This window comes from Ursus maritimus, unplaced genomic scaffold (assembly GCF_017311325.1).
Source record: "Ursus maritimus isolate PB19 unplaced genomic scaffold, ASM1731132v1 scaffold_24, whole genome shotgun sequence".
NCBI classification, from domain to species: Eukaryota; Metazoa; Chordata; class Mammalia; order Carnivora; family Ursidae; genus Ursus; species Ursus maritimus.
Genome location: NW_024424897.1, coordinates 45,995,751 through 46,022,795, shown reverse-complemented (window position 1 = coordinate 46,022,795; position 27,045 = coordinate 45,995,751). Strand labels below are relative to the sequence as shown.

General features: G+C 52.0%; 3 protein-coding genes across 9 annotated transcripts; 1 reads left to right on the top strand and 2 right to left on the bottom strand.

The window, feature by feature from the left end:
• Positions 1-1,503: 1,503 nt before the first annotated feature.
• EMC6 (ER membrane protein complex subunit 6) lies at positions 1,504-2,379 on the bottom strand. 2 transcript variants are annotated; one of them, XM_008695242.2, is made up of 2 exons: positions 2,222-2,379; positions 1,504-2,051 (listed from the first exon to the last, which is right to left on the bottom strand). In XM_008695242.2, exon 2 carries the CDS (start codon positions 2,011-2,013, stop codon positions 1,681-1,683), a length of 333 nt encoding a protein of 110 aa, XP_008693464.1. In that variant the 5' UTR covers positions 2,014-2,051; positions 2,222-2,379; the 3' UTR covers positions 1,504-1,680. The 2 variants fall into 2 exon arrangements, with proteins under 2 accessions (XP_008693464.1, XP_008693465.1); XM_008695243.2 differs by lacking the exon at positions 2,222-2,379 and adding an exon at positions 2,161-2,182.
• Positions 2,380-2,461: 82 nt separating this feature from the next.
• On the top strand, positions 2,462-14,408 carry TAX1BP3 (Tax1 binding protein 3). 3 transcript variants are annotated; one of them, XM_040641177.1, is made up of 5 exons: positions 2,462-2,649; positions 5,603-5,722; positions 6,113-6,190; positions 6,386-6,474; positions 14,192-14,408. In XM_040641177.1, the coding sequence occupies exons 1-5, from the start codon at positions 2,611-2,613 to the stop codon at positions 14,364-14,366; spliced, it is 501 nt and encodes a 166-aa protein (XP_040497111.1). In that variant the 5' UTR covers positions 2,462-2,610; the 3' UTR covers positions 14,367-14,408. The 3 variants fall into 3 exon arrangements, with proteins under 3 accessions (XP_040497111.1, XP_040497110.1, XP_008693471.1); XM_040641176.1 differs by lacking the exon at positions 14,192-14,408 and adding an exon at positions 12,475-12,657 and having other exon boundaries at positions 2,463-2,649; XM_008695249.2 differs by lacking the exons at positions 6,386-6,474; positions 14,192-14,408 and adding an exon at positions 6,502-8,070 and having other exon boundaries at positions 2,491-2,649.
• Positions 8,465-26,930, bottom strand: CTNS (cystinosin, lysosomal cystine transporter). 4 transcript variants are annotated; one of them, XM_040641173.1, is made up of 13 exons: positions 26,360-26,930; positions 25,324-25,367; positions 23,837-23,916; positions 19,423-19,501; positions 17,982-18,066; positions 14,639-14,742; positions 14,402-14,533; positions 13,552-13,651; positions 13,340-13,459; positions 12,147-12,317; positions 10,149-10,266; positions 9,757-9,988; positions 8,465-9,419 (listed from the first exon to the last, which is right to left on the bottom strand). In XM_040641173.1, the coding sequence occupies exons 3-13, from the start codon at positions 23,895-23,897 to the stop codon at positions 9,338-9,340; spliced, it is 1,284 nt and encodes a 427-aa protein (XP_040497107.1). In that variant the 5' UTR covers positions 23,898-23,916; positions 25,324-25,367; positions 26,360-26,930; the 3' UTR covers positions 8,465-9,337. The 4 variants fall into 4 exon arrangements, with proteins under 4 accessions (XP_040497107.1, XP_040497106.1, XP_040497108.1 ...); XM_040641172.1 differs by having other exon boundaries at positions 26,559-26,929; XM_040641174.1 differs by lacking the exon at positions 25,324-25,367 and having other exon boundaries at positions 26,559-26,930.
• Between the last annotated feature and the right edge of the window lie 115 nt (positions 26,931-27,045).

Below are 27,045 nucleotides of genomic sequence, written 5' to 3'. Positions count from 1 at the left end.
ACTCGGTGAGGGAGGCAAGGCTGTGGCCTCCCTTGTTTCCTCCCTTCGTATGCAAGCATGTGGTCCAGAACCCCAAAGGATTCGGGCCTGGGTTCCAGATCCATCTCTGTTACTGGCCATGGGCCACATACTGTCTGTAAAAGGGGACTTGGATTCAAGCTCAGATCCTCTTCTGATTTGAAACTGATTCTTTTGAAAAAACCCAAATGTGATCACATCACTTCTGGCTAAAACTTCCAAAGGCTTTCCCCAATTGCTCTGTGGATCAAGGAGGCCAAAATTTCCACTGTAGCCTTCCATGATCTGGTCCAAGTACTAGTCCTGGTCTCTTCTCTAACTCTCCAGATACAGGCCAAATTCCTTCCTGCCCAGTGGTCCTCACACACGTGCTTTCTTGAAAGTAGCCCCTTCTTCATACTTGTTATTGTTACTCAACTTTGAGGCCTCAAATGTAATTTCCTCAAAGAATACATTTTTTTTTTTTAAGATTTATTTATTTTGAAAGACAGAGCTTGAGGACATGCGCTAGGGAGGGGGGCAGAGAGAGGGAGAGAAGCAGATTCCCTGCTGAACTCCTATCCTGAGGCAGGGCTCCAACCCGCATCCCTGAGATCATGACCTGAGCTGAAATCAAGTCAGACACGTAACCAACTGAGCCACTCATGTGCCCCTCAAAGACTTTATTGATCCCCACTCACCAAGCTGGGCTCAGTTTCGGGCTCTTATGTTCTCTCTTCACAGCTTATCATAATTAAAATATTTGTGAAATTAGGTAATACTGGTCTTCCCAGTCAGACTACAAATTCCACGAGCAACATGTTCACTACTGTAACTCTAACGCAATGTGTATTTCTCAAATGTATGTACTTTTTTCAAAGATACCCCCCTGACAAGAAGGGGTCACGGATTAACACACAGACAGAAGCATTACAGTACAGTCTAAACAAGCCCAAAATTTAGCTTAAATGCCTTCTATTTAATCTCCATAAGACATATTCTAGGAAAGAACTTGAATGTATTTAAAATGGAAATGAAATTCATACCCGAAAGCAGTGGTTACTGAGAGGGACGGCTGGGATTTGAAAAGGTACACTCAGCCAGTACAGCAAGGGCGATTAAAAGACCTGTATTTCAAACCTGGCTCTCTTTCTAGCTGTGCCTCTTATGGCAGAGGTATATTTAACCTGAGCCTCAGATTCATCAATGAGTGTAAATAATATCTACCCCATAAGGATACTGCTAGAATTAAAGGAGATAATGGGTGTAAAAGGTACAAGGCACAATGCTTGGCATGTAAGAACCTCTTAATATTAACTGTTACTAGTTTTTAGGATGTTAACAGTAAATTCTCTTTACTTGGGCCCTCTCTGGATGGCCTATGTGCAAATGCAAGGAAATCACAGAAGGCTAAGACCCAGCCCCAGCTCTCCAGGAGTCAAAACGGCGTTTTGCACCCATGGCAGACATGGGGTATGAGTTAAGGTAGGAAAATACTCCACGAAGTGTCTCACGCTTCATTTAATCTGAAGAATATTACAGGCTCTTCGTCTTCAGATATAAATTATAACATTACAGAACAAGCAGCGAATTCAACAATTTAAAAACTAAGTTTACACGGTGTTAATTTCTGGCGACAGTCCTCCCAATCTGTTTTTTTAAAAAAGTCATCCCTGCCCCCATTCAGTAGACGTGCACCATGCCATAGAGGAACGTCCAGAACAGGACGTAGGTGAAGAGGCCTCCGATGAGACCTCCTGTAAAAAGGGGTCTTCGTGACTTAAAGTATTTGTTCCACCTCCTTCCCGCTTTGAGAATTAAGAGCAGGGAGAGCAGGATGGAGGCAAGCAGGTAGAAGATGAAGCCGTAAAGGCCGGTGAGGCCGAGGATGCCGGCCGTGGCTCCCGACAGTGCTGACACTGATGTCCGGCAGTAATCCAGGACGGCGGCGTTGCCTCGCACCGCTGCCTCGCTGATGAACGGCGGCCCTTCCCGCTTGGCCACCACAGCGGCCATCGCACTCGCCGGGGCTCAGCCTCTGTTTTGTCGCGGAGCTGCGGAGGAAACCAAGTTATAAGTGGCCCCGGGAGCCTGGCGAGTTACGTTCACGCCGCCCCTCCCCCCGGGACTTCCAAGACCTCACACCATTCCTGGATCTCGGACCTTCAAAAGACGCAGAGAAGGCTGAGGGCTCGGGCCGGTCCACCCAGGCTCACCCAGTTACCTGCAACACGGCGGCAGACACAGACACTTCGCGTTCCTTCAGACGGCCAGCGGCACGGAACCCACCACCGCCATCTTGCGCGGGAGGGTGCTGGGAGGGCCCACGCTGCGCATGCGCCAAAACCTCGCTCCCGCCCCCTGACGCGTGCGCCGCGGGCGCCCTCCCCTTGCGCTTTACTACGCTCCCTCCCCTCCCGGCCTTTCTACGCACGCACCGGGACTTCCGAAAGCCGAACAGAGCTGCGACCGGTGACTGGCTGGGGCTTTGTTAACTATTCATGAAGGGGCGGCCCGAGTCGGGGTGCCTTTGTTAACCAGGGAGGGCGCGGCTGCTGGGATTTTCGCTGCGGGCTTCACTGAGCTGCGCCTGGTTTCCAGATTGGGGTCGAGATGTCCTACATCCCGGGCCAGCCGGTCACCGCCGTGGTGGTGAGTGCGCTCGCGGGCTCCTCTTGGTCTTGGCTTGCTCCCACTTTGCAGATAGGAAGACTGACACCCCAAACAGGTTGACGAAGCGTTGAACCCAGGGCTGTTGCAAACCGGCGGCCAGGGCTCCGGTCCCGGCTCTGTCCCAGCGGGACCGCGGTCTTCCCCAGCCAGGTAACAGAGATGGCTGGGACCCAGGCGCCCCCGGAACACCCTGAATCGCGACCAGACCCCGCGCACGACCGCCGCCTCGTTGGACTCCATCCAGCTGGCAGGGGCGGGAAGGACTGAGGAGAAGGTCCCCAGCTGTTTGTGTATCGGGAGAGCGCCCCCTTCCAGGGCCCGAGTCCCCAGCTGGACGTCCGTGACTCGCAGCCTCTGGAATGAGGAAGTGCTTCCTCCCCTGCAGGAGACGCCGCCGCCGCCCAGAGGGAGATTTGTGGGGTGGAGGTGGCCGGGGCCTTAATAGCAGTCCCTTATCCCTCCCGTCCAGCCTTGCTTGCTCGGACCTAGCGCCGCCCGCTCCAGAGTGAAGGCGCACGCAGCTGGCTCGCTCCTGCTCCAAACTTTTACTGGCTCCCCAGCCCTTGGGGCAAAGTCCACGTTTCCCGTTCCCCGCCTGGCACTTGGGGGCCTGAAGAGGCCAGACCCTTTGGGGCTAGCGCAGGCCCCTGGCTCGCCTCATGGGCTTATCTGGGGAACCAAATGCTGTTAGAATAGGCAAAGGGAAGAAGAGAGACTGGGACGTTAGACTCAGACGCCAGTGCCAAAGCTGAATGGGGCCTGGAGGCAAACTCCGAGGCAGAGGTGGGGAAACTGAGTTCCAGAGAGAGGTCTGTTCACATCCAGCCCTAAAGGAAGCCCTCAGGAAGAACCCAGATCTCTGAGAAGAAATGCCTGCTGGGCGGGCATTGGGTCAGATGGAAGGCCCAGACCTGAGGCCACGGGACTGGCGGCAGTATCTCAGATGGGTGTGCAGGGGAGTCAGGCGCTGACAGGGTGTGAAGCCACTGGGTAAAGTGGCATGTGAGGTTGGGCTTAGAGAACCAGCTCTGGCCTGAGCTAGTAAGAAATATTTCTGGACCTGCGGACAGCTGTCCTACGCTTCACCTTGACTGCACCAACCTTGCTTTTCTAGATCCCTAGCTGCTTCAAAGAGAAAACCAGGTTTGCTTCTTAGATGGGGGAAAAAAAAGGGGGGGTGTGTGTGTAAGGACGGCACAAGAAAAGGGCAGTAACCTGCCTGATCTCATCTAGTAAGTCAGTGACAGGGCCTTGTCTTCCAGCCCAAGGGTGTCCCTTCTAATCTTGAGGGTCAGAGGTATGCAAAGGTGTGTGTTGGAAGAGGTGGAACAGGCCTGGAGGAGTTCACACTTTTGGGCACAAGGACTTAGGTCTAGTGGGCTTCAGGGGTCACACTTCCTGCTTCCCCTCTCTTCTGTCCTGGCAGGACCTTGGGCCTTCCTCAGAACTGTTAAGACCGTGCCCTCCCAATTCTTGTTAACACTAGGAACGTGTCTGAATGTGATGGGTGGGGCCTGGCCTCTCCGTCTTGTTTTGGATTGGGGATGAGGTAGGGGAGGCTTCCTCTCTAGTCTCTGCCTTATCCCATGTAGTTAATATTTTGGGAATGTTAAAACCATTTTGGCTTCTCCTCTGAACTCTGGCTCCATAGGTCCGTTTGCCTTCTGGACACTTGCCTGGGTGGCTCCTGGCACTCCAAAATGCTTCTCCTTCAGTGTTCCCAGCTGAGAGATTTTTGTGTTCAGCCAGGCCACTTGGCTGAGTGCTTCCCTTAACTCCTCTCCACCACAAGCAGTCCTCAAGTCTGTTGATCTCACTTTCCAAGTAGTCATGTTACCTGGCCTCCACATCCCACCACTGGAAGATATCCATTCCCCTCCTGACTGCCCAAGTGGTCATTCTAGCATCAAACCTGACCATGACCAACCTTATTCCTGAACTCCTGACAGCTCTAGTGGGCCCAGAATCAAAGTCAGGTGTCCAAACTCCTGTCATTCCTTTCAAGGCCTGGTTTGAAGCTCTTCGGGTCCAGATCAAGTCACTTTGGTTTTTTTCCTTCTTCCTGTTAAAACTCCACTTTTGGGGTGGGGTGATCTGGTCTAGCCCCTACGCTGTGGTGATTGGAGGGTGCCTGCTGAGGGCTTTGAAAGGAGCCTAGCGGTTTGGGGACCACAGTCCCAGAGTATGGTGGGAGAGCTCGGGAACCCTCTTCTGCCTCGTACACTGCACAAGAGCACGGTCTGGGGCTTATGGAGAAACCCCCTCCCTCAGGGCCAGCCTCTTGGGCCCGCATTCCACATTCTTTCTGACCTGGCCCCAGCCTCACCTCACCTCACCTCCCAGTTCCACTTATCTCATGGACATGTATCCATAGCACCTTTAAGCCTCTGCTCCTGTCCCTTGGCCAGGACAGCCCTTCCTCTCCTTTCTGTGCAAGTTTGAACTTCTCTGCTTTTCTGGAGCATCTCTAGTCTGGCCCTTGACAGGGTTGGCTCAGCAATGAGCTGCCTCAGCAAGGTACCTGCATTTTTTTTTTTTTTCAGGGCCAGACCCCTTCTGCCCTGTGTGGTCCCTCCCCTGGGACACAGGCCCCCCATCTATAGCAGCCACAGCATCCTGGCTCTTGGACCAGGAGGGACTTAGAGTACATGTTGACTAAGGCTGGTGCCTGAGACTAACAGCAAGGGGACAGAAGCTAGGACAGAAAGTTGCGTAGGTGGGTTGTTGTGGCTGAGTTCTGAGTCTCAATCTCCCCACCCCCACCCCCCCAGTCTCCCAGGGTAGTGACCAGCTGGAATCCTGCAGAGGGCCCTGGGCTCCACCCCTTGGCATGGCTCTGAGCTGGCCCAGCAGCCTGAGGCTGCTGCTGGACACAGACCAGATTCATTGTCCACACACCCACCTGCCCCCAACTCATTTTTTCCTTTGCCAGCAAAGAGTTGAAATTCACAAGCTGCGTCAAGGTGAGAACTTAATACTGGGCTTCAGCATTGGAGGTGGAATTGACCAGGATCCCTCCCAGAATCCGTTCTCAGAAGATAAGACAGACAAGGTGAGGGGGACCAGGGTCCTGGGACCTTTCCACTGGGGACAAAGGCCTGAGATGGTGGGTCTCTGCTTCCAGGGCCTTCATGGAAGGAGCAGAACTCTGTCTTCCAAACAGTCCTTAAGAAGGTTTAAGAAATGATAAGTAGGGATGAGGGTGAGGAGTAGACCTCCCAGGTCTAGGAAGACTCACTCAGACAGAGCCCAGGAGGAACAGGAAGAGGCCAGCAGCTGGGCCAGAGCGTGGTGGGGCAGCCCTGTCTTGGCACAGCTTGTACTGGGGGCAGACTTGGTGCAGTCAGCTGGATGGCTGGTAGTTTGCCATGCTGAGCTTTGCTCTCTGCATAAGGGGCCAGTCCAGTGACACTGGGGCTTGACCTGAGCTGTCTCTTTCCAGGGCATTTATGTCACACGAGTATCTGAAGGAGGCCCTGCTGAAATTGCCGGGCTGCAGATTGGAGACAAGATTATGCAGGTAACACATGTCCCAAAGGAGGAAAACAAGGCTTGGGCCACAGGGTCTGAAGCACTTGGGTTAGGGGCTGCCCTTGCCTCCTGGGGCACCTGGCACATTCACTGAAGCTGAAACTGGAGCATATGCTGGTCTTGCTCCCAGAGGGAGCTGACTCTCCTCTGTGTGCCTTAACTTGTGGTACTTGGCATCCCCTAGCCCAGAGACATCAGCTTGGGAGCCTGCTTGGGTGACCCAGGACCCCAAAGCCCATCCTGCTTCCAGATCCCGGAGGGCAGAGAACTGAGGTAGGCTGTATTTTCTCCTTGGGCCAGGTGAATGGCTGGGACATGACCATGGTCACGCACGACCAAGCCCGGAAGCGGCTCACCAAGCGCTCGGAGGAGGTGGTGCGCCTGCTGGTGACACGGCAGTCGCTGCAGAAGGCAGTGCAGCGGTCCATGCTGTCCTAGCAGCCCGCCGTGGCCCCTGACTCGTGCCTGCCTGCCTACAGTGACACCACTCCCACGCTCTGTCTGCCCCTCGTCCTGGCTTCTGCTGAGTACTGGGCCCCAGCTCAGAAGGGCCAGAGCTGGTCCCAGAGGCCTGTCCCTGGGACCTGACCCAGCCTTCCTTCCCCACCTCCCATCACTGGCTCAAGACTCTGGGACCAGCTCTCATCTTCAGACACTGAGAACTGTTGGTCTGTAGTGACCACAGGCTTGGCCCCCAGACCTTGCTGCATGGCCTTAGCAGTGCCCAGATGGGCAGGAGGCCCCCCACTTTTTCAGAGCCACCACAAAGCTGGGAAATGCCGGTTGGGGCCAGCCTTTCCCACAGAGCCCTGGCTGCAGGGCTTGGCCTTGCGCTGTGTCTCAGCTCTGCAGTGACTGTACCCCATGTTTTTTTCCTGCCTTCCCCAGCAGGGGCTTGACACACTGCCAGAGGCACTACAGAGGTTGGCCCGAATGGAAGCCGGGCAGGCTCACAGTTCACCCCATTGCCACCCACCCCCCCCAACTCCTCTGAGGGGCGCTGGCCTCCTCAGGGTTTACCTGCTTACAAGATTTAGATGAAGTCTGAGGCTGACATTTCAGGGCAGTTCTCAGGATTGCCATTTCCTTCTATGGGTTTAACTTTATATTTTTTTAATCACAACTTTGATACGCAAGCATTTTTACCTTACTATTTGGAGATGCCAATTCTACTTTTGAATTTAGCTTACTAATTCACATCTGGGAACAACAGCGTTACTTTGGTTCCTGTGGAAATGAGGTAGTATGAAATTGCCCCATACCTGACATCTTGGGCCCAAATAAACAATGCTGGAATTCACAAGGGGTTTTTGCTGAGGCACGGGGTAGGGGTCTGGGGGTGGATGGTGGCTAGAGCTTTGGTTGTAGGGCTGACTAGCCTGATCCCCAACCACTTCTGAGACGAAGCCCAGCTGTTGCCGGCCTGCCTGTTGCTGTTTGGCCAGGGCCACATCTGTGGGAACATCTGGGAGTACATTCACTGGAAGTGGGGCAGGGACCTCTTAACTTCCCCCGTGTAACAGCGTGTGCTCCACCCGGGAGAGGACTCCTGGACACTAAGAGGTTCATCGGAAAAACACCTACCCCTAAGACTCTTAAGAGCATACAGTTTATCACAGACAGGAGTGCAACTCCACGTTTGCAGGGGCTGTGATCTGATGAGATGGGGGTAAGCTGGATCACTGGGGCCTCTGCCTGGCCTAGCACTGGCCGCACTACCAGCTCTGGGAATTACTGTCATTCGTGGATCCACCTACAATTGCCAAATCCAGTTTTTCAAATGTTCAAGTCTGAAATCTCCTATTTCTGCAGTGTGGCACCCAATAACATAAGGAGTGGCCCAAATAAACAGGTCTGTGGGCTTGGTCAGGCTGCAATCTCTGCTTTAGGGAAACAAGATCCTAAATTCTTTGATATTTGGATAGAGGAATAATCTGAAAGATAAGACATCTGCCCCCCCGCCCCCCCCGCGAGAGTGTCCTTAACCCATCCAACCCACGCTCACAACCCCAGCTTGAGCAACATGCCCTGTGGAGACACGGTACCCATGTGACCTACCTGGCCCTGAGCAGGCAGGCATCTTGCACTACCCAGGAGGCTTCCCCTGATGAAGGGCCAGGTCAGCACGCAGCCACCTCGCCATCAGCATACTTTGCAACCCATGCGTTTCCTTACACGAAGTGAGTAGGGCTGTCTCACTAAGCCCTAAGGACTGGTTCTGAAGCCAGCACACCTGCCTCCCACATCTGGCAAATGCTCAGTGTGCAGAAAGGAAACAAATCAGGTTTTAATTAAGGATATAGGCACCTCACATTAATCTTGTAGTAAAAAATCTGAGAGTGAACTGACAAGGCACTCTGGGACCCTCCCCTCCTGCCACAGGAAGGACAGCTGCCTGGGAGAAGAGGGAAAGAGGTTTGGAATAAGGGTTGGGCCCATGAGGATTGTGTGAGGTGGTCTCAAGTCCTTAAGTGAGGCCCCTGAATAGCTAAAAAATGGGTGAGTCTCAGGTAGGTGTGCGGGGTAGGTGAAGGAAGGGGGCCAGCCCCTCACCATTTGGCAGGTCTTACTGGCCTCTAAGGCACGGATTGGTGTGTGTGTGTGCGTACGTATCCTATACTCGGACACAAGATAAGGAGCAGTTGAAGGGGCTTACATAGGGTCCCTGACTCTGGGAAAGCAGAGGTAGGCAGAAGGTGAAGAAATGAAGCCACTCACTTCCAAACATCCCTCCAAAAAATCCCAAAGGGGGTAGTGTGATAAAGATCCAGAGGGTTTGGGCATAAGCCTGGCTCAGAACCAAGCGGTTGGGTACCTCTAGGCTCCGAAATCCAGTTTCTTTACCAGACCCTAGCCTCGGCCACCTGTGATTACAGTTGTGGGTGTTGAATTATGTAGAACGAGCATCAGGAAGGTGAATGCTCAGCGCATGTGGCCTTCAGAGAAAGGACCCCCCCCCAAGGCCTAACCCCAAAATCAATCCTGTCCCCTCTGCCACCAGCATCAGCACCTCTGAGTCCACTGGCCACACCACCTGGCTGCTTGGGTCTCTGGGAACACAGCAGTGACAGCAAAGCACCCTTGGTTCACAACTGCGGGGTCAGTCCTTCAAGCTGCTCCCAGAAACACTGGTTGCTTAGGTCAAGGCCTTCGGCTCCAAGCTCAGCACCCAATCCTGCCTGGGACGGCTGTCAGAACCCGTGTGTGCTGCTTGAAGCCTTAAAGAAAATAGAGACGGCGGCATCAAGATGCAGGAGGGCCAGAAGCCCAGCTGGCAAAGCCCGGGAGGGGCCATCAGTGGTGTGGTTTTCCATCTCAGAGCAGAGTCTGGTGTCTGTCTCAGAGGGAGGCTCCTCCCCAGCCCAGCCTGGAAGAGTCCTGGCTGGAGGCAGGCTGGTTTGTGTGTGAGGCGTTTGGCCCTGAGGAAGAGAGCTCTCCAACACTGTCAGCACACTGAGCCGCCCTGCGCTCCAGCCTCTGCCCCAGCCTTCCTGGCAGACACAGCACCAGGGCCATTTATGCTGGGTCCCTGGGTGCTAATTCAGTTGGTCATACCCTGGTTTCCTTCTGTATAAGCAGAAGTGCTGAACGAAGAAGACAATATCGAAGAAGACGGAGAAGACGCCGAGTCCAAACTTGGTTGGGTCTCCAAAGATCAGTGTCCACTGGTCTGTTAACAGCCACAGGGGACAGAATTTGGTTTTAAGTTGGCAGCTCCTGAAACAGCTGGAGCACGTGGGGCTGCGGGGAGGTGTCCTCAATGCCCAGGAAACCACATATCCTCCAGCTGCAAAGGCCCCTAGTGAGTCTCACCTTGGGTGCTGGGATTGGGTCGGATTCCCAGGCTAAAAGGGCTGGGGGTGGGGTGGAGAGGTATCCCAGGAAGCCGGGCCCCACCCTGTGCCTCCAGCCCACCAGACGGGCAGGCAGCCTGCTGGCTGACTCACCATTGTTGTAGGACTGAAGGAACATCTGGAGGAGGCTGAAGCTGCCCCCAGTGAAGTCCAGAAGCACGTTACCAATGCTCCAGCCCTCGGTGCTTTTGTAGTAAAAGTTCATGTAGGCCTGGGTCAGATAGAAGGACGGCAGTGAGGGGGCTGGGTGGCTGCCTCTTAGACCTTGTGACCGCCACTCCAAACAAGAGCAGCTCTAATTCCTCCCACTCATGTGCTTGGGCCTCAGCATCAAGGAACACGATGACCTTTGGGCTCTGTCAAGTCCCCGCCAGCAGAGGGAACAGTATGGGCGGGTCCCGGGGTCTCATGTGGGTGCACAGCAAACAGCTCTCCTCCTCTCATCCCTGCACCTCACAACTGCAAAGAAGGAGGAGGCGTTGCTTCTCCATCTTCTTTATCCTTCCCTGTTCTGGGACGAAACCCTTTTCTGGTTTTCTAGCAACTGATTTATCTTCTCACTTACAGTGAAGGAGAAACAGCCTGGACTTCATGTTGTGCTTATGAACATGGGCTGGAAGTCAACTGCCTGGTCTGGGATCCCAGCTCCAGCACTGGAGGGAGGTTATCTTGAAAGTGTTACTGAAGTTCTCCTAACCTAAGTTTTCCCCATCTGTAGAGTGGACTTGCCTCCCACCTCAGCTCTGGCTGTGCTCTAGAGACTCCATCTCAGGCTTCCTAGGTCTAGTGGGTGGGTCCACTTGGACATCCCCCCACTTTCTGTTGCCACTGCCCCACATCCTTCCTCCAACGGCAGAACCCTCCGGACTTCTCTGACTGGGGCAGCCTCCCTATTGCCAAAAGGAAGGGTAGGGCCTCTGTAGCGGTCTTCTCTCAGTCAGCCACCTGTCAAGTCCCGTTCTTTGTCCTCTCCCACCCTCTTTTCATGCTTGTGGCTGCCTCTCCAGTGTTGGGACAATGCCTAACATCTCCAGGTGGGGCTTCTGCCTCCTGGGTTGACCAGGCCCAGGCCTTCCCACACTCAGGGACTGTGGGCCTGCCCACTCTGAAGCTTTCTTCCCCCGCCGCCCAAGGCCTGACCCTACCTTTTTTATTTTTTAGAATACATTTGTTTCTGGCCCTACCTTTTTAGCTTCAACAGTGCTTCCTGCTGCCTCCCACACTCCTCTGCCTGTGCCTCTGTGCAGGCTGCCCCCAGCCTAGAATGCCCCCTCCTCTCTTGCCCACAAAATTAAGTCCTGCTCATCCTTAAGAGCCTGGATCTGTTTCCACACCCTGCAGGAGACGGGCCTCGACTCTGGCCAAAATGCTCTCCTTCCTGAGCTCATGAAATTCAAGGTTCCCTGCACTGGGGAAACTGAAAGGAGGCTCCTCCACGGGAAATGGGCGACTTAGAGGTGGCCCTAGATTCAGGGCTGGAGCCTGCCACTGGCAGCTGTTTCACACCTCCCCCGTCCTGGGCCATTTGGGCTAAGGGGGAAGACGTGTGGGACCCTTAAGTCTCTGAATCTGAACAGGACGTAGTACTTGAGGGAGCATGCTGAGGGTCCCCAGGTGGACCCTGGATGGGACCCTCCGAGGAAAACATCTCTGGATGGGAGACAGGTCAGAGGTTGCAGTGCTGGGCTACCTCCTCTCACTTAATCTCTTCCAAGCATGCTGCTGCTGCTCGTTGGGATCAGCAGTTGTAGCAATGGGGGGCAAGGGTGGGGGCAGAACTGACGTCCTTAGGAAAGACTGGGATGGAGAGACAACGGAACTGTGCAACCTGACTCTCAGAGCGGAGCATGAGCTCAGCGAAGTCTCCACTGACCCTCAGGTGATTCCTGGCTCCAGGGAAGAGCAGCAGTGCTTATGGCCAGCTGTCTGCCTGGCCCTGCTCCGGCTGGGCTCATGCCTTCCACTGCAGCTTTCCATTCACATCTCCTCACCCCAGCCAGAAGCTGCCCCATGGGAGCGGGCCCTGGGCCCTGTATCTCATCCCTCTCACGCTAATGGCCACGTGAAGAGTAAGGAAGGCCCCGGAGGTACCTGTGGAAAATACTTGACCAGCGTCACCACGAGCTTGATGTAGGAGAAGCAGAAGAGAAACCGCAGCCACGTGATTACCCCGACTGCAGCCAAAATCAGGGTGACGAGCACGAAGACCCATGAGAGCACCAGGAAGCTGATGGCAGGCCAGGACACACGCTGGTTGCCTCGCTGAGGATGACAGAGAAAAGGAAAGGGAGTAGGTGGTAGGGGTTGGGGGGGGGCACAGACAGCCCAGTACTAATCACACCCTTGTCACTATCAGCATCTCTATTTCAGTCCTTCTTAGACTTTACGAGTCCGTTATCTTCTTGTTCCCACGTTGCAGAACTGGGTGCCTCTCGGAGGCCACCAGGAGTTGGGAATGCAGCCTGCAGCACACTGGAGGCTTGTGCCTCACTCCACGGTCCAGGTGGAGCCTGACCATCTCCGGAACCCATCCCTCACCCCCACCTTTCCCCAAAGCAGGCCTTCACAGCAAAGGGGAAGAAAACCTAGGAAGTCCGTGAAGGTAGGAGCCAAGCAGTCCTGCTGACCTTGCATGTGCAGAGGGAGCTCCCTGAGGGAAGCAGTGTATCCACAGGAAGTGAGACAAAACATACCTATTAGTGATCCCCTGAAAACTGGCCTAATGGTGCCTTCCCTGCTGAGACGCTCAGCAGCCCTCCAGCAATACAGCTGAGGCCTGTCTTCTCAGCTGGCACTGCAGACCCCTCAGGAGACTGCTCCCCTCACCAGGACCCCGAGCCCCAGCCACACCCATTTGCTCATAGTTCCTTTCACTGCCCCGGGACCTTCACAGTGCTGCCCTCCAGCTGGGGCTGCCCCACCCTGGCCTGCTTCCCCATCACCATGGCAACATCACTTATACTATGGACCACCACTCCGCGCCACTTCCTTCATGCCCTCCTTCCCCTCGCCTCCCTGGCTGTGTCAGGGCCTCCGTGAGCCACTCCTCCTGCTCAGCTCTCAACCTGCTGGGTCATCACTGCCTCTCTGTGTCCCTCACCCTAGACCTCGGGTTCATGGGTGTTCCCTGTACCCAGCACAGGGCTGGGTCTGTTATCTCAGCCTCAGTAGGTAGATGCTGAGTCTCTGTGTCTTCTGTAAAATGGGAGGTACGGCTGACAGGTGGTGATGGTGGGTGTCGGCCTAGGCAGCTTGATGTGGGGTGGGCACCAGCTCTCTCTCACCTCATAGAGGAAGCACTGCACCATGACAACCAGGGTGAGGGCAACTGCGTGCAGACTGAAGAAGACGTCATTACTGTCCACGGGGTTCACTCCATTGGGGTATTTGAAGAAAAACTGCTCCTGGTTGAGGGGTTGGGAGAAGCTTGGGGGTAAGGTGCAGCCAGGCTACCAAACAGCTTGGGCTGGGCTGCAGCGGGCAGGCAGTGCCATACCTTGATGTAGGGCACCCAGAGGAGACCAATGTTGAACACGCTGTAGGCCACGAAGCCTGTCAGGTTCAGGGCCACGAAATCAAAGCTTAGACCAATGACACTGTGGCATGGGAGCAATGAAGAGACAAAGTAGGGCAAAGGGTGAGACTGGGGGGAAGGGAGGGAACAGAGCTCCCAACACATGGGGAGGAGGGCCCAGCTCTCCCAAGAACAGTCTCTCCCAAGAACTCAGGTCCCTCTGCACACCCCAATCAAAGCTACCCTCTTGGGAACCAGTTTCCTTCCTCCCTCCCTCCCTTGTCTCCTGCCTCTTCAAGTCCTGGCCCCAGAGGGAAGTCTTGGAGGCCTCCTCCAGAGAGGAAGCATCTTCTTCCCTGGCTCCCTGTTCTGCATCCCGCTATGAGGCCCATTTGGCGGGGTGACTACAGGAGAGACACAACTCCAGGCCCACTATCTCTTTAAAGTCAGGGTGGGGCGGCTTAACCTCCAAGGCTGAAGGACCCAGCTCGGGCATTGCAGCAAGACTTGACACTAATTCCTCCAGGGCTGGATGGACCAAGAACAGAGCAGATCTGGTGGACTCCCCCAACCCTGCCCATTCTCCACTTCCCTGAAAAGCCCCATTTTGTTGCTTTCACAGGGAGGAGCTGAACTGGGCCACAGACCAAATGCCCAGAGCTGCAAGTCCTGCCACAGGCTCTTGGAGCTTTCACACTGGACACTTTCTAGAAAGGGCAAGAAGAGAGAAGAGCAGAGGAGGAAAGTCTGAACCCATGCTGCCCACAGCCTCTCTGGAATGCCTCCCATCTTACTAGCCTCCAGTGACTTCGCATAAAGCTGGGCAGGTTACCTTTTCCGCCTCCAGTTGGTGACCACCTGAGGGTAGAAGGAGATGGACCAGGCCACAAAGTAAATCCAGCCAATCACCTGGTTTACGATGCTCACGACGTTGCTGTGGATGACCAAGAAGCGGATCCTCGGGCTAGAAAGAATTTGGGGACTGAGATGAGCTGAGGCTGGGCTTGAAGGAAAGATGCCTGCCTCCCATCTCATCATTTAAGGCCCATGTGGGCTGAGGTCAGCCTACCCGGTCTGGTTGGAATGATTTCCATGCAGGTAAACAGTAACTTGTCCAACATTTTGAGAGATCACTTGAAAAGAGGAATCTGTCACTCCAGGAGGCACCACAACCTGTTAAAAAAACTGAATTTGATCTGGTGCTACAGTTATTAGGATCTCACCGAGTGTCCAGCTCCAGGTTACTCGCTAGGGACTGATGGGGCAGATCACACACGGTCCCTGCCTTTCAAGAGCTTACTAATAAGAGGGAGAAACGTTGGACCAACCACCTCCCCCTCCCCCATACCTGTGTCTCAGATGTTCTGAGCAGAACAACAGCCCTGTCCTCAGGCTCTCCCCTACCTCAACTACCAGAGAAGGTGGAATAGCTCTTCTCTTACTAACCATGTGATCTCAGGCAAGTTATTCAAGCTCTGACCTCAGATTGCTCACCTGTACAAGGGGATAACAGAAGTGTCTACCTTAAAAGGTTGCTATGAAAGGCATAATGTCCAGAAATACTGACTGCTATTACTTCTACTTCTGTTATAATGAAAGGCTCCTTAACACCCAAAACGATGTCTGCCCCATGCCCAGTGCGGCTGCCAAGTGACAAAAGAGAAGAGGTGCACACCACAGACACCTGTCAGGGAGAACATTCTTACCCTCCTTTCTGCCCAGTACTTATCAAAAGCTCTGCTCCAAGAAACAGTACTTGGAGGCCTGCCTGCAATATCTGATCTCCCAGTCACCTCCCGGCATTCTCAAATCTCCCAAGTGTGGCTGGGAGCAGAGTGATACCTTCCCTGAACCAACTGCCTCCCCCTCTTTGTTCCTTGGATATCGCTCTGGGCTCCAGACCTCCACCATACCAAGGCTTTGTGAGGATGCAGCCATTAGAATTCAGTGGCTTCTTTAGGAGGACCCTGGAAGGACTGTCTTTTTGTTTTTAGCACCGGAAATCAGAGGGCTTTGGCAGAACAAGTGAAATGGTATAAGTGGCTGCTGCAAAGCCCAGAGTCCGAGTCACGGCCCACCTCTTGCAAGCTACATCCTCATGACGTGTACTACTCTTGGCTACTTTTTCTTATTTTTAACAAGTTTTTTTGTCAGTGTTGTTTGTATATTTGTAAGTGGCCACTAAGTCCCTTTAGGAACTAGGCAGGAAGAAAATTGGTGAACTGGAAATCAACTGATACAAGACAGAAGGAAATCGTTAACTGTCACTATCTTTTTTTAATTATTAAGCTTTATTTTTAATTGATTAATTTTTTTAGAGAGAGAGAGTACGCAAGTGGGGAGGGGCAGAGGGAGAAGGAGAGAAAGAATCTTAAGTAGGCTCCACACTCAGCGCGGAGCTTGACTTGGGGCTTGATCTTACAGCCCTGAGATCATGACCTGAGCTGAAATCAAGAGTCAGACACTGAGCTGACTGAGCCACCCAGGTGCCCCAATAAACTTTAAGAACAGTTTTAGGTCTACAGCGAAACGTATCACTATTTTTTACAGACTGCTTTCTTTCTACATGCCAGATACAATTCTACACATTTTATACTTGCTATTGCTTTTAATTCTCACAACCTGTCAAGTAGACATTACTAACCTTATGTCACCAAATGAGGAAGCTGCGATGTGTTGGGTGGAGTACCTTATCCGAGGCTCATGGGTCAGGCGCCTAGGATGCCTGACCCCCAAGTTGTAGTCAGTGGTTTCCAAAGGCACAGGGAGTAGATAGGAGCGGTTAGAGCTGGATGGCGAGGGACCATATAGGTTGGCCCCTGGAAAGTGGGCTGGTGCCCATACAGATCATTTTATAATTGGATTTGACTCCCACCATATAATTTTTTAAAATTATAGTTGACATACAATGTTATCCACCATTAAATTTATATAAAATTGAACTGTAACATATGTGCAGAAAAGTACACACATCGCAGCTTGATGAAGGAACCACCACAAACTGAGATCAAACACACAGGTCAAGAAATGGAACACTTCCAGCACTCCAAAGCCCTGTTCTGCTCCTTTCTAGTCACACCCGATCCCCAAGGGGAACTGCTATGCTGACCGACACCACAGATGGCCTTGTCTTTGTTTGCGCTTCGTAGGAAGTGTACAGCGTAGGCTTTTTTCCGTGTCAGGCTTCTTTTGCTTAAGATTATGTTTGACTTTTACTGGCCCTAAATTAGGTGATCAGCGTTATTCGTCATACTAAATTTGGTCTGTGGATGGGACCAGACCTCAGCTGGGTGCCACAGTCTGCTATAAGAACCTTGCAGCAGGCTTCATGCCCTAGGGCAGGGGGAAAGTTGTGAGAAAGGGCTCTAATGAGGTGTGGTGCTCACCAGAGGGTGAGAGAGGACTGCCCTCCCACACAAGGCCCTCTGGCTTGACACCCCTTATCTGATCACAGGCTTCAGTACTGTTTTCTTGCCATGGGCCTCAGTGCCAACCTGCAGCCCATTTCTACAACCACAAAGGGCCTTGTGACATGCTGAATAGTTATCCTTACATTTATCTTGTCTATTTTTTTTAATTCTTTTTTTTTTTTTTTTAAAGATTTTATTTATTTATTCGACAGAGATAGAGACAGCCAGCAAGAGAGGGAACACAAGCAGGGGGAATGGGAGAGAAAGAAGCAGGCTCGTAGCGGAAAAGCCTGATGTGGGGCTCGATCCCAGAACGCCGGGATCACGCCCTGAGCCGAAGGCAGACGCTTAACCGCTGTGCCACCCAGGCACCCCTTTTTTTAAAAATTCTTGTTTATTTACATTATTGCCTTCCCTACTGATATTTTTCATGTAGTCAATTGGTAATTGGCTCAAATGTTGGTAAGGTAGAAACAGTGTGTATATTAACAGATAAATGCATATGGGCTATGAATAGTTACCATTAGACAGCATTTGGCACTGGTTTTTGGAAAGAACACTCACTCAATGGATCTCAGAAGAGTGCTCTGCAAACTTCAGTGTGGGCCTCAATCATCTGGGGATCTCGCTCATATGCACGTTTTGCATCAGTAGGTTTGGGATGGGGCCCACGATACTGCATTTCTAAAAGATTTTCAAGCAGGGGCAGTACTGCTGGTCTGCCAATGCCCTCTAAGCAGCCAAGTTTTAGAAAGCCATCTTATTAAGAATTTCTTCTACGTTCCCAGAACCATTTTTGCCTCAAATTTCTTACTACGCCTTCCTCATCCCATCTACATGACATAAAATACCCATCCTCAAAGAGATGAACAAAGCCAAAATCAGGGATTTTTAGAACGATAGATCAGGAGCAGCCCACAGTATAAAAACAAGGTGGCCTATTTCTAAAAGCACTTACTTAAAAAGTATTTTGTGACGCAGCAGTTAAAATTCATTACTTACTTCATTAGGGAGCTCAAGGATAGTAACATTTTTTGAACGAAATGTGATTTGAAAAGTGATCACCAAGGTTGCATTTAATGGGTGCCTGTGGAGGATAAGAGTCTGATTACTGCTGAGAAACTGGACACTGTGAGATCTCAAACAACCCTCTGGATTTCACATCGGGCCTGTCACTGCTCAAGCAATTAGGGATTTTGGGTCTGTCACTTCTCAAGCAATTAAGGCTAAAAGTCCTATGTGCTAGGTTCTAAGTGGTAGAGGTGGGGTCCTTGCTCCTAGGAGCTTTCCATCTGTATCGGGAGATAAGAGGCCCACAGGGGCCAGGTGAGAACATGAGAAGGTGGGGAATGGGTGGTGACTGCCAAATGAGGTGTCCAGAGGCCAACAGGACCATGCTATCTGCTCTGGTAGAGAAGGCCTTCAAGGTCTTGGGTCTGAGTGGGGACTGGTGTGTCCCCAGAAAGCCAGAAGACATGTCTGATGGAAGTAGCTGGTGGTGACCTCAAGTGTGAATGTACAGACCTGGAGTTAATTTGGAAGGCCATGGAAAGCCACTCAAGGATTCTGGAGAGGGGCGATGTGGTGAGGGGATGGCCTGTCAGATTTATAAGGTGTCCATGTAGAGGGATGGCAGGAGCTGGGATGGAATGCAGGTTGCTATTGAGATCAGACTTCCCAGGAGAGACGAAGAAAAGGAAGAAGGGTAAAGAGAAAAGGACCGGGCTCTACATCTTGGGGAATCTTCATGGCTGGGAGGCAACAGTAGGGAGAAGCAGTGAAGGATAGGGAGAAGGAGGCAGGCTCTCTGGCAGTCTGCACTAGGTCAGCACCTCAGACCTGAGCCAGCAGAGGTTATCCAGTAAGACTCTCAGACAAGGCCATTCGGGAGTGTCGCCATGAATAGGATCTACCCAACAAGGTCACTTCTGCTTTTAGAAGGGATCTCAGAGGTGCTGCTGAACAGCTCAGCTCCTTGCCCCCTGACCTTCAGAGCTCTCATCAAATACTTAGTGCCTTGGAAGGGACCACTCTGAGGTCTGGCATCAACTGGTCCCTCAAGGCTGGTCCCTCAAGGCCATCTCTCAACTGGGGAAAAGGTTCATATTTCTAGGGGGAAGCCCCCTTCCTCCTCCTCTGACCAGAAACAAGGATTCAGTGGCCGGGAGTAGAGAGATTCTAGGACCTGAGTCTGCAGACCACCTGCTATCACCTCTCTTTCTCAGGCTTGTCTTTTTTTTTTTTCTTTTCTTTTCTTAAAGCTTATTTTATTTTCTCAGGAGATAAGGGACTTGATAATACCATACGGAATATCCACTGGCCCTAGGGTTCTCTGGCTTGTCTTAAAGTGAAGAGGCAAAGGATCACACAGGTCAGGTATCACATGGCCTGGTGGTGGGGTGAATGAACTGGGCTGATGACAGAGCTGGGACTGGGAACTTACTGAAGGGTGATGCTGATGTTGGCTGAGCTTCCATTTTCCAGCTTCACAGTGGGAGGAACAGTGAGGTTGGCTGTCGACTCTGGAAGGACCCAAATCAATGACAAATCATTAGGTCAGATAACTTAGGCTCACAAGGAAAAACTGGGATGAAGATCCCCACCATCTGAACTCATGAGCTCTGACTCATGACAATCTCCATCTTCTAGAAGACATGGCGGTCCTAAGAGAATAGGTGATGGGCTTGGAAACCTGAGCCTTCATTATGCTCTTTCCCCTTCTGCTGCCGGAGGGAGAGGTAGACCCAGGCCTAAACAGGAAACACCATAGTTTCTTCTTCCCCACACTGAGAGGCTCTGAGGCTGAGTTACCCAGAGATAGTTTTAGAACAGTGGAGCCCAAAAATTGTCACACAGGAATTCAAGCATCAATCTGGGACTGAAAAATGTGGACCTGAACCACCTTTTCAGATGGGAAAGCACAGGGGTCTCCTCTGTTCATGGAACTAAAATGGCCCTGCAGAACTGGTCCAGCCCCTTCCTGTACTCTCAGAGACACACAGGACCCAGCTATCCTGTTTCTAAAGAACCCCTTTGGGCTCTGTACTAACATAGCCAAACCCATTCACTTACTGATCCCCTTCCTGAGACTGACTATGCTGGGAAGTGGGGGGAAAATGGTGAATACCACAGTCTCACTATCAGGGATTTCTTCTTGCCATTAAGGTGTTAATGCAGGATAAGATAGACAAATAGGCCTTGGGAGTGAGGGAGGAAGCAGGTTTGGGAGGCCAAATACCCCAGAGCAGCTTGGCCATAGAACCAGAGTGAGTTAGCCTCTCCCTGACCTCTTCCTGTGTTCTTTGGGCAGCCCACACTCCCACCCCACCCTACTCCCAGGTGTACTCAAAGCCCCAGGCATCTGTCCACTTCACTCTCCTTAGCTCAGGACCTTCAGGGTTATGCAAGGACTGAGGAGTGGTCATGAAGCTAGACTAGGCAGGAAGGGAGCCCACAGGGGAAAGGAGCTCAACTCGATTAAGATGGTCCTTGTAGGGGGAGCGGCTGCAGGCAGGGCCCAGGTTTCTCTCTCCCCAGTTCCGTTTAGGGTAAGGATAAAGAACTGAAATCTGGGGGCGTCTGGGTGGCACAGAGGTAAGGTTCTGCCTTCGGCTCAGGGCGTGATCCTGGTGTTGTGGGATCGAGCCCCACATCAGGATCCTCCGCTGGGAGCCTGCTTCTTCCTCTCCCACTCCCCCTGCTTGTGTTCCCTCTCTCACTGGCTGTCTCTATCCTGTCAAATAAATAAATAAGATCTTTAAAAAAAAAAAAAAAAGAACTGAAATCTGAAGTTTTAGGTGTTCAGATTGGAAGGGAACTTAAAAGTTCCCTGATAAAACCTTCACTGTCTGACCCCCTTTTTCATTACTCCTACCTGGAAGTTACTCTTCCTCTGCCTGAACATCTCCAAGAACAGTAACCTCATCTCCTGCAAAGGAATCGGCTGGCCTGGAACTTGTACTTCTGGGCCTGGCTCTGCTACCTGGGGCCTCTGAGGGCCGCCTTCTCCATGACAACCCTGCATACATGAATGGGGACGCAGGCTCTGTCACCTGCACGCCTCCAAGCTTAGACTCCCACAGTCTGTGGTCTCTAGTCTCGACACTCTCCTCAAACCTGCCTGGCTGGGTCCTACTGACTGGTATGTCCCCATGCTGGCCCCAGCAGAGGCCAAGCCTCACAGAGCTGAGTAGGATGACCCCTCCCTTATGTGTAGCCTCAGGGCCTGGAGGCAGCTTTGGCAACTCTGCCCCTTCTTCTTCACACTCTGACAGCAACCTGAGGGTTTGTTCTGGGCTTGCACAGCTGGGGGGCAGTAGGACTTAAGATCCCTAACGTTACTTTCTACCTAGAGTTAAGGACCACTACCAGGGAAGCAAAACCATCGACGAGACAGTGCCCAGGACAGAGATACTGAAAGTGACGCCAGGCAGCCCCCCACACCTCTGGGGCAACCCATAACCTCTGGAGCCCGAAGGTTCTGCTGGGCTGTCGTCATGGTGAGTGAGAGAGCCGCAGGAACTTTGCTCTTCCATATTCTTTGCACTTTACAAGAGGAGGCTGTGAGCTCCTGAGAACCAGATCAGGGAACATTTACTTTCCCCTCACTTAGAGCCACTGAAGACAATGGCACTTAGTAGCTGAGAGACTGGGCTCTGAAGTCACACAGTCCATCCTGGCTTTGTCACTTCCTTGCTTCCTTCCTTGTTCTTAACCTCTATATGGGCCTCTATTTCCTCACCTGTAAAATGGGGACAATGGTACTATGTATTTCACATGGCGCTGTGAAAATACAGTGTGATAGTGTTTGTGACACACTTCACATGTGGCCTGAGCGCTAAATAACTGGGTGACTGTTCTCATCATCACGTAAACACTGTAGGACATTTTTAAGCCCAAGATGGAAGACAGTTAACCCGGCATCATGTCTAGGGAAAGCACATTTTAAAGTTTGCCCTGGGGCAACAGTCTCTGGTACCACATCAGAAAATTACCAAATAAGTCTTAGTGAAACCACCTGAAGTTTCCCCTAAGGAAGGGTCTTTTTTTTTTTTTTAAGGATTATTTACTGGCACCTCCCACTGTGCTCCCCACCCCACCCACTCTGCTACACTGTTAACCTATTCTCCAATTATTGTAACAGTGAGAGCTGGGTATTATCATTTTCAATTCGGATATAAGGAAACAATCCCATGAGGGAAAGTTCCTTCCCCACACAGCTCAGAAATTGCGGAGGTGGGATTCAAACCCAGCCCTGTCTGGGCCAAGACCCCGGTTCTTGCCACTAGGTGGCAGTGCCTCAAGATTCCACCCAGAGAAGTCAGAGACTGGTAATCTCATCCACAGTCCTTGATGACCAGCCCTCAGAGCAAAGAGAAGACGAGCATGGCAGAATGAGATCAGAACACCAATTCTAGTCACTTGATTTTATGGTGTTTCCATCACACTTTTTCAATGACATTCAGGAAAGGAGGCAAAGAAAACAGAGCAGGGATCCTGCAGGTCTTACCTTTGGGGACTCTGTGCCTTTGGGGAAGACTTTTACCCTCTCCTGGGTCAAAGATTCCCCTCTGTATAACTGAGCTGGTGGTGGCCAGATACGCTCTTCTTTCCTGGGCTTTATCTAAAGCCTGATAGCGCAGGTGTGAGACACACCCAGGTCTTAGGCCCAGAGAATATGATCCAGCAGGTCTGGAGTGGGGCTCTAGAATTCATACTGAGAGACACCAGGCTTCATGGTACCACCTTTCCTTTCTTGGAAATTGTTTATCCACAAGGTGTGACTCCAAAGTAACATGACTGATTGTTTAAAAAACTGGAAGAGCCTTCTGGAGGCCGATGACTGTACCGGTATGGCCACTGCGTACAGCTCTCAGGAACCTTCTGCAGGATTTGTATTGTTTGTACAAGGTTCATTTGAAATCTTTAGTCAGGGATTTTAAGATATATTTGATTTTTTAAAAAAGATTTTATTCATTCATTTGACAGAGAGCACAAGCAGGGGGAGCAGAGAGGGAGAGGGAGAAGCAGGCTTCCTGCTGAGCAGGGTACCCGACATGGGGCTTGATCTCAGGACCCTGGGATCATGACCTCAGCCGAAGGCAGACGCTTAACCGACTGAGCCACCCAGGTGCCCCAAGACATATTTGATTTCTGACAACAGCCAAGCTGATGATCAAAATAACCAGCCTGCCGCCCTAGGAGTGCTAAACTCTTTCCATCCTTTTCATGGGAGGAATTTCAGCAATGTTTTAGGCAGTGGGAGAATTGTTAGAATGATGCAGGCCTCTAAGGGTCCTGCTCTGAAGGCCAAACCTCACAAGGATGCGCAAACCCCAAGGTATTTTTTGACAACCAGCCTGTGTTATGTGACGCCCCTAGCCACACTTGGGCTGCTGCACCCTGTTCCTCAGTTTCTCTCTACGAGAAGGTTTTTTCATCTTATAAAAGGATGCTGGGCGGACTCCTCGGGTATCCGAACCTGACAGAAGAACCAGGTGCAGTAAGGTGGCCACCTCATTTGCTTCTGCAGCATCTCCTAGGACCTGTAATTCCCTCTGTGAGGTCCACAGAACAGGGAGTTGCTGGAGCTCTGCGGTTTGACTTTGGTGGTACAGAAAAGGTAATAGGGACCCCGTGGAAGAAGGCCAATTATTTGTGGAATCATCTGGATCCTTGTGAAAGTCCTGAACCCCAGACCTGGGTCTGCCCCACCACCCAGTCATTGTTTGGCCAAGGAGCCGGCAGACACATGCAGTCTGGACAATCCTAAACCCTTGGCTACGAACACGTCAGGCTACTTACTCTATTGCACCATCTCCCTCTTTACAAAGTTGATGACCCATTTCTAAACTCACCACATTTCTCTATGAGCTTCAGGGGAAGAAGGATAAAAATAATCAGCCAACTCCTTATCATGTTCCTCAATTTCAAAGAACTAGGAAGAAAAACAAACAGCAAGAACAGTTCAGGTTAAAGTTGGAGCAGCTCAGCAACAAGTGGACAATATGCCCCCTGGAATCATGGCACAGACAGTTCATAGAGGACTTTCGCCTCACACCTGTGACCTCATGTGCTCTGCATCACCAGCCTGGAGGTGACTGGGGGGTGGGGTGTGTGGAACATAGCTTTCTTTGATATGTGGAGCCATGGGCTCAGAGAGGCTAAGTGTGTTGTGTAAGCTTCCACTCTGAGGAAGTAGACACACACTGAATTTTTCCCTCTTCAATTGCTTCTTGTAACCTAGTTAACAAAAACAAAGAATGCAGTTTTATTGGCTGGGGGTTCTTTTTTTCAAAAAGTTATCCAAACTGTGGTCAGATATTTGACTTTGTGAACCTATGAACCTTAAGGAAATTAATTTCGTTCCTTGTCCTGGGACAAAAGCCTAAGGGGCTAATGCTACCAAATGATACCAGGTTACTTTTTCATTTGACAAGTGTCACCTCTCCAGGACTGGCAGGGATCACTCATAATGGGGACCCAGTGAGGGACAAGCCCCAGATTAGCCCAGGGGAAACTCACTGGTTGAGTGAGGGAGATGCACTACATAACACCTATGACCCCAATGCACACAGGTGAACCACGTGTCGTGATGGGGCAGGCCAGCATGGGTATCTCTACCTTGGTCTGTACACGCTGCCTTAGCAAACAGAGCCTAGGCCCTCCTACTGGACAGCCTCTGGGGATTCCCGGGGAAAGAGCTAGGAGAGGTCTGTGTGGAAACACCTCTCTGCTTTCAGTTTTCCCAAAAGGCCTCAAGGAGCCTCCTGATATACCCCTCCCTTCTAAGACGTCTTCCTGACTGCTCCAGCCTGCCTCATCTCTGCCTGTCCCTATCTTCTCCAGGGGCCTCTCTGCCTAAGCAGGTCCCTTTGATCTGTTAGGTCTTTTTTTTTTTTTTTTTTTTTTTTTGTATTTAGACCATTTTAATAATACCTGCACATTGATTACATTTTCTTTTTTTTTTTCCTCCAAATAAAAATAGTTTTATTTGATCTGTTAGGTCTTATCTCAGGATCTTTCCCACCTGCTGGCACTGACCTCCTCTGTCTCTGGCCTCCTCTGGAGTCCTTGCTTTTGGTGCTGTATCCCTGTGCTCTCTACCACCCACTTTCTGTACCCTGACCTGCAGGGAATTGCTCTCCTGTGTCTGTGGAATGACCATGGGTCTCCCATTCACTCTTGCCACTCTCTGCTCCTCACACCTGCCTGTGTCCTTAAGTTTAGGATTCAGAATGTCCCTCAGGGTAGAGTCTGGGTTTTCCTCTGGAAATCAGATATGAATCAAGCCTAACCAGCTCCTCTCATCTTGCAGGAGTGGAATGCGGACTGAGAAACTCACATGTTTGGTCAGCAAAAGTCCCCAAGCTCCAGAGGCTGAGATACCTTGGAGGAAAGACACCAGGACAGACAGACATTGAGAGATAAGTCGATTAAAATGTCAGAAAAAGGTCAGAGTGATAGCTATACACTAAAACTATGTCTTGTGAATGCTACAAGGTAGAAATGGACAATTTCATGACAATGGACTCTGTCGGGCATGCCCCTCTTCCTGTGTAAGTTCTATCTTCCAGCCCTCACTCAGACACCATTTTAAGAAGTCTCCCACTCCCAAACCATGCATCCTAGGAGCAACCTGGGGTCAGGGGTCTCCAGCTCCTGTCAAGGATCTGACCTAATCCTGTCAACTGTTTTACAACCTGGAACTCCTTGAGTCCCCTTCTCTTGTAGAATACAGAAAGTGGCAAGAATGTGTGCCCTGCAGACAGACTGCACAGGTTTGAACCTGGGCTCCCCATTTATTAATTGTGTGACTTTGGGGTGCTGCTTAACCTTCTCAAGCTTCAATTTCCTAATGTGAAAACAAAGACAGTGAGATGAAATGCAAAACGTGGCTTGTGGCCCTCCAAAGGGCCATAGTACATATACAGATTTAATCAGTGGTATTAAAATTTCATGGTGGTGGGGAGGAGTTCGTTAGAAAAAAAGGTTGAGAAACAGTGTTGTAAATGATTACTACCGTTGCCTTGGGCACATAGCAAGCTCTCATAAAGAGCACAGGTGGTTATTTTTCTCAATTCTGTTGAAAAGTGTAGGACCCAGTCAGTTGTCCTTCCTTCCCCCAGCCTGAAAGCCCCGGAATGCAAAGCGGGGTCTCATTCTGCCCAGTCCCCCAGAACCCAGACCCCTGCTCAGCACACCAACGGGTGTTCGTGGCATGGGCTTTTCAGCATCTTCTCTCTCCAAAGTAATCTGCAAACTCCGCGACCCAGATTCACGCGGCAACTAACCAGGAGGCGGGGAGGGTGCTCGGACGCGCACCGGTGTAGACCCACCCACACCACCTCGGCAGCCCGGTGTCCCCTGCCTCCGCTCACCACCACGCGGGTCTTTCAACCTGGAAGCTGTCTGGTGTCTCGAGGCCGGCACTGCTGGTAGGTGATGGAACCCTGGCGCCGCTGGAGGGGGACTAGACGCGCGGCAAGATCCTCAACCGGCTTACGGTGCCAGTCTTAAGCCCTCTGGGGTTCCCCCGGGTAAATGGGGGGAGGCTACTGGGGCCGCGCCGACTCTCACCTGAGATCCTCTAGGCTCAGCGAACCGACCACACCGGACGCTGGATCCGTCTCAGACTGCACCCGCTACCCCCGGCAGCCTGACTTTGGGTGAGGGCGGGCCAGAAGTCACCTGACTCCAGCCACCTGATTCTCGGCTTGCAGATCTCGGTGCGATGCACTCTGGGAACTGTAGTTTAGTCTCAGACCGATAATTGGGCAGGGGTGGGGCGGAGCAGAGGGGCCCAGGCGCCTTGGCAGGGATGGGGCTCGAGTGTGTGGGCGGCTTAAACCACTTTTAGGGACACAGAGGCTCCCGGAGCCCCCAGTGCCTGTCGGCGAACCCTGCGCTGTCACGATGAGCGAGGCCGGGGAAACTCTCCACCGTCCTAGACCTGCGGCCTTGCGGAAGCGGGCCCTCTAGGTCCTGCCTTCCGCCGTCTCTCCGCCTATAGCCAGGGCCCGCCGCGGGGTGGCGCGGGGCTCCGCCCTTCTCGACCAATGGGAGG

What these genes read in the sequence shown, in the direction of transcription:
- TAX1BP3 (XM_040641176.1), top strand. Translation starts at nt 2,611, where the DNA reads ATGTCCTACATCCCGGGCCAGCCGGTCACCGCCGTGGTG. An exon ending in CAGAAGATAAGACAGACAAG is followed by an intron (nt 5,723 to 6,112) that starts GTGAGGGGGACC and finishes GTCTCTTTCCAG; the next exon opens with GGCATTTATGTCACACGAGT. An exon ending in TTGGAGACAAGATTATGCAG is followed by an intron (nt 6,191 to 6,385) that starts GTAACACATGTC and finishes GGCATCCCCTAG; the next exon opens with CCCAGAGACATCAGCTTGGG.
- CTNS (XM_040641173.1), bottom strand. Translation starts at nt 23,897, where the DNA reads ATGATAAGGAGTTGGCTGATTATTTTTATCCTTCTTCCCCTGAAGCTC. An exon ending in TCCTTGAGCTCCCTAATGAA is followed by an intron (nt 14,743 to 17,981) that starts GTAAGTAATGAA and finishes TTTTTTTAACAG; the next exon opens with GTTGTGGTGCCTCCTGGAGT. An exon ending in CCTTCAGTCCTACAACAATG is followed by an intron (nt 9,989 to 10,148) that starts GTGAGTCAGCCA and finishes GGGCCTTTGCAG; the next exon opens with CTGGAGGATATGTGGTTTCC.
- EMC6 (XM_008695242.2), bottom strand. Translation starts at nt 2,013, where the DNA reads ATGGCCGCTGTGGTGGCCAAGCGGGAAGGGCCGCCGTTCATCAGCGAG.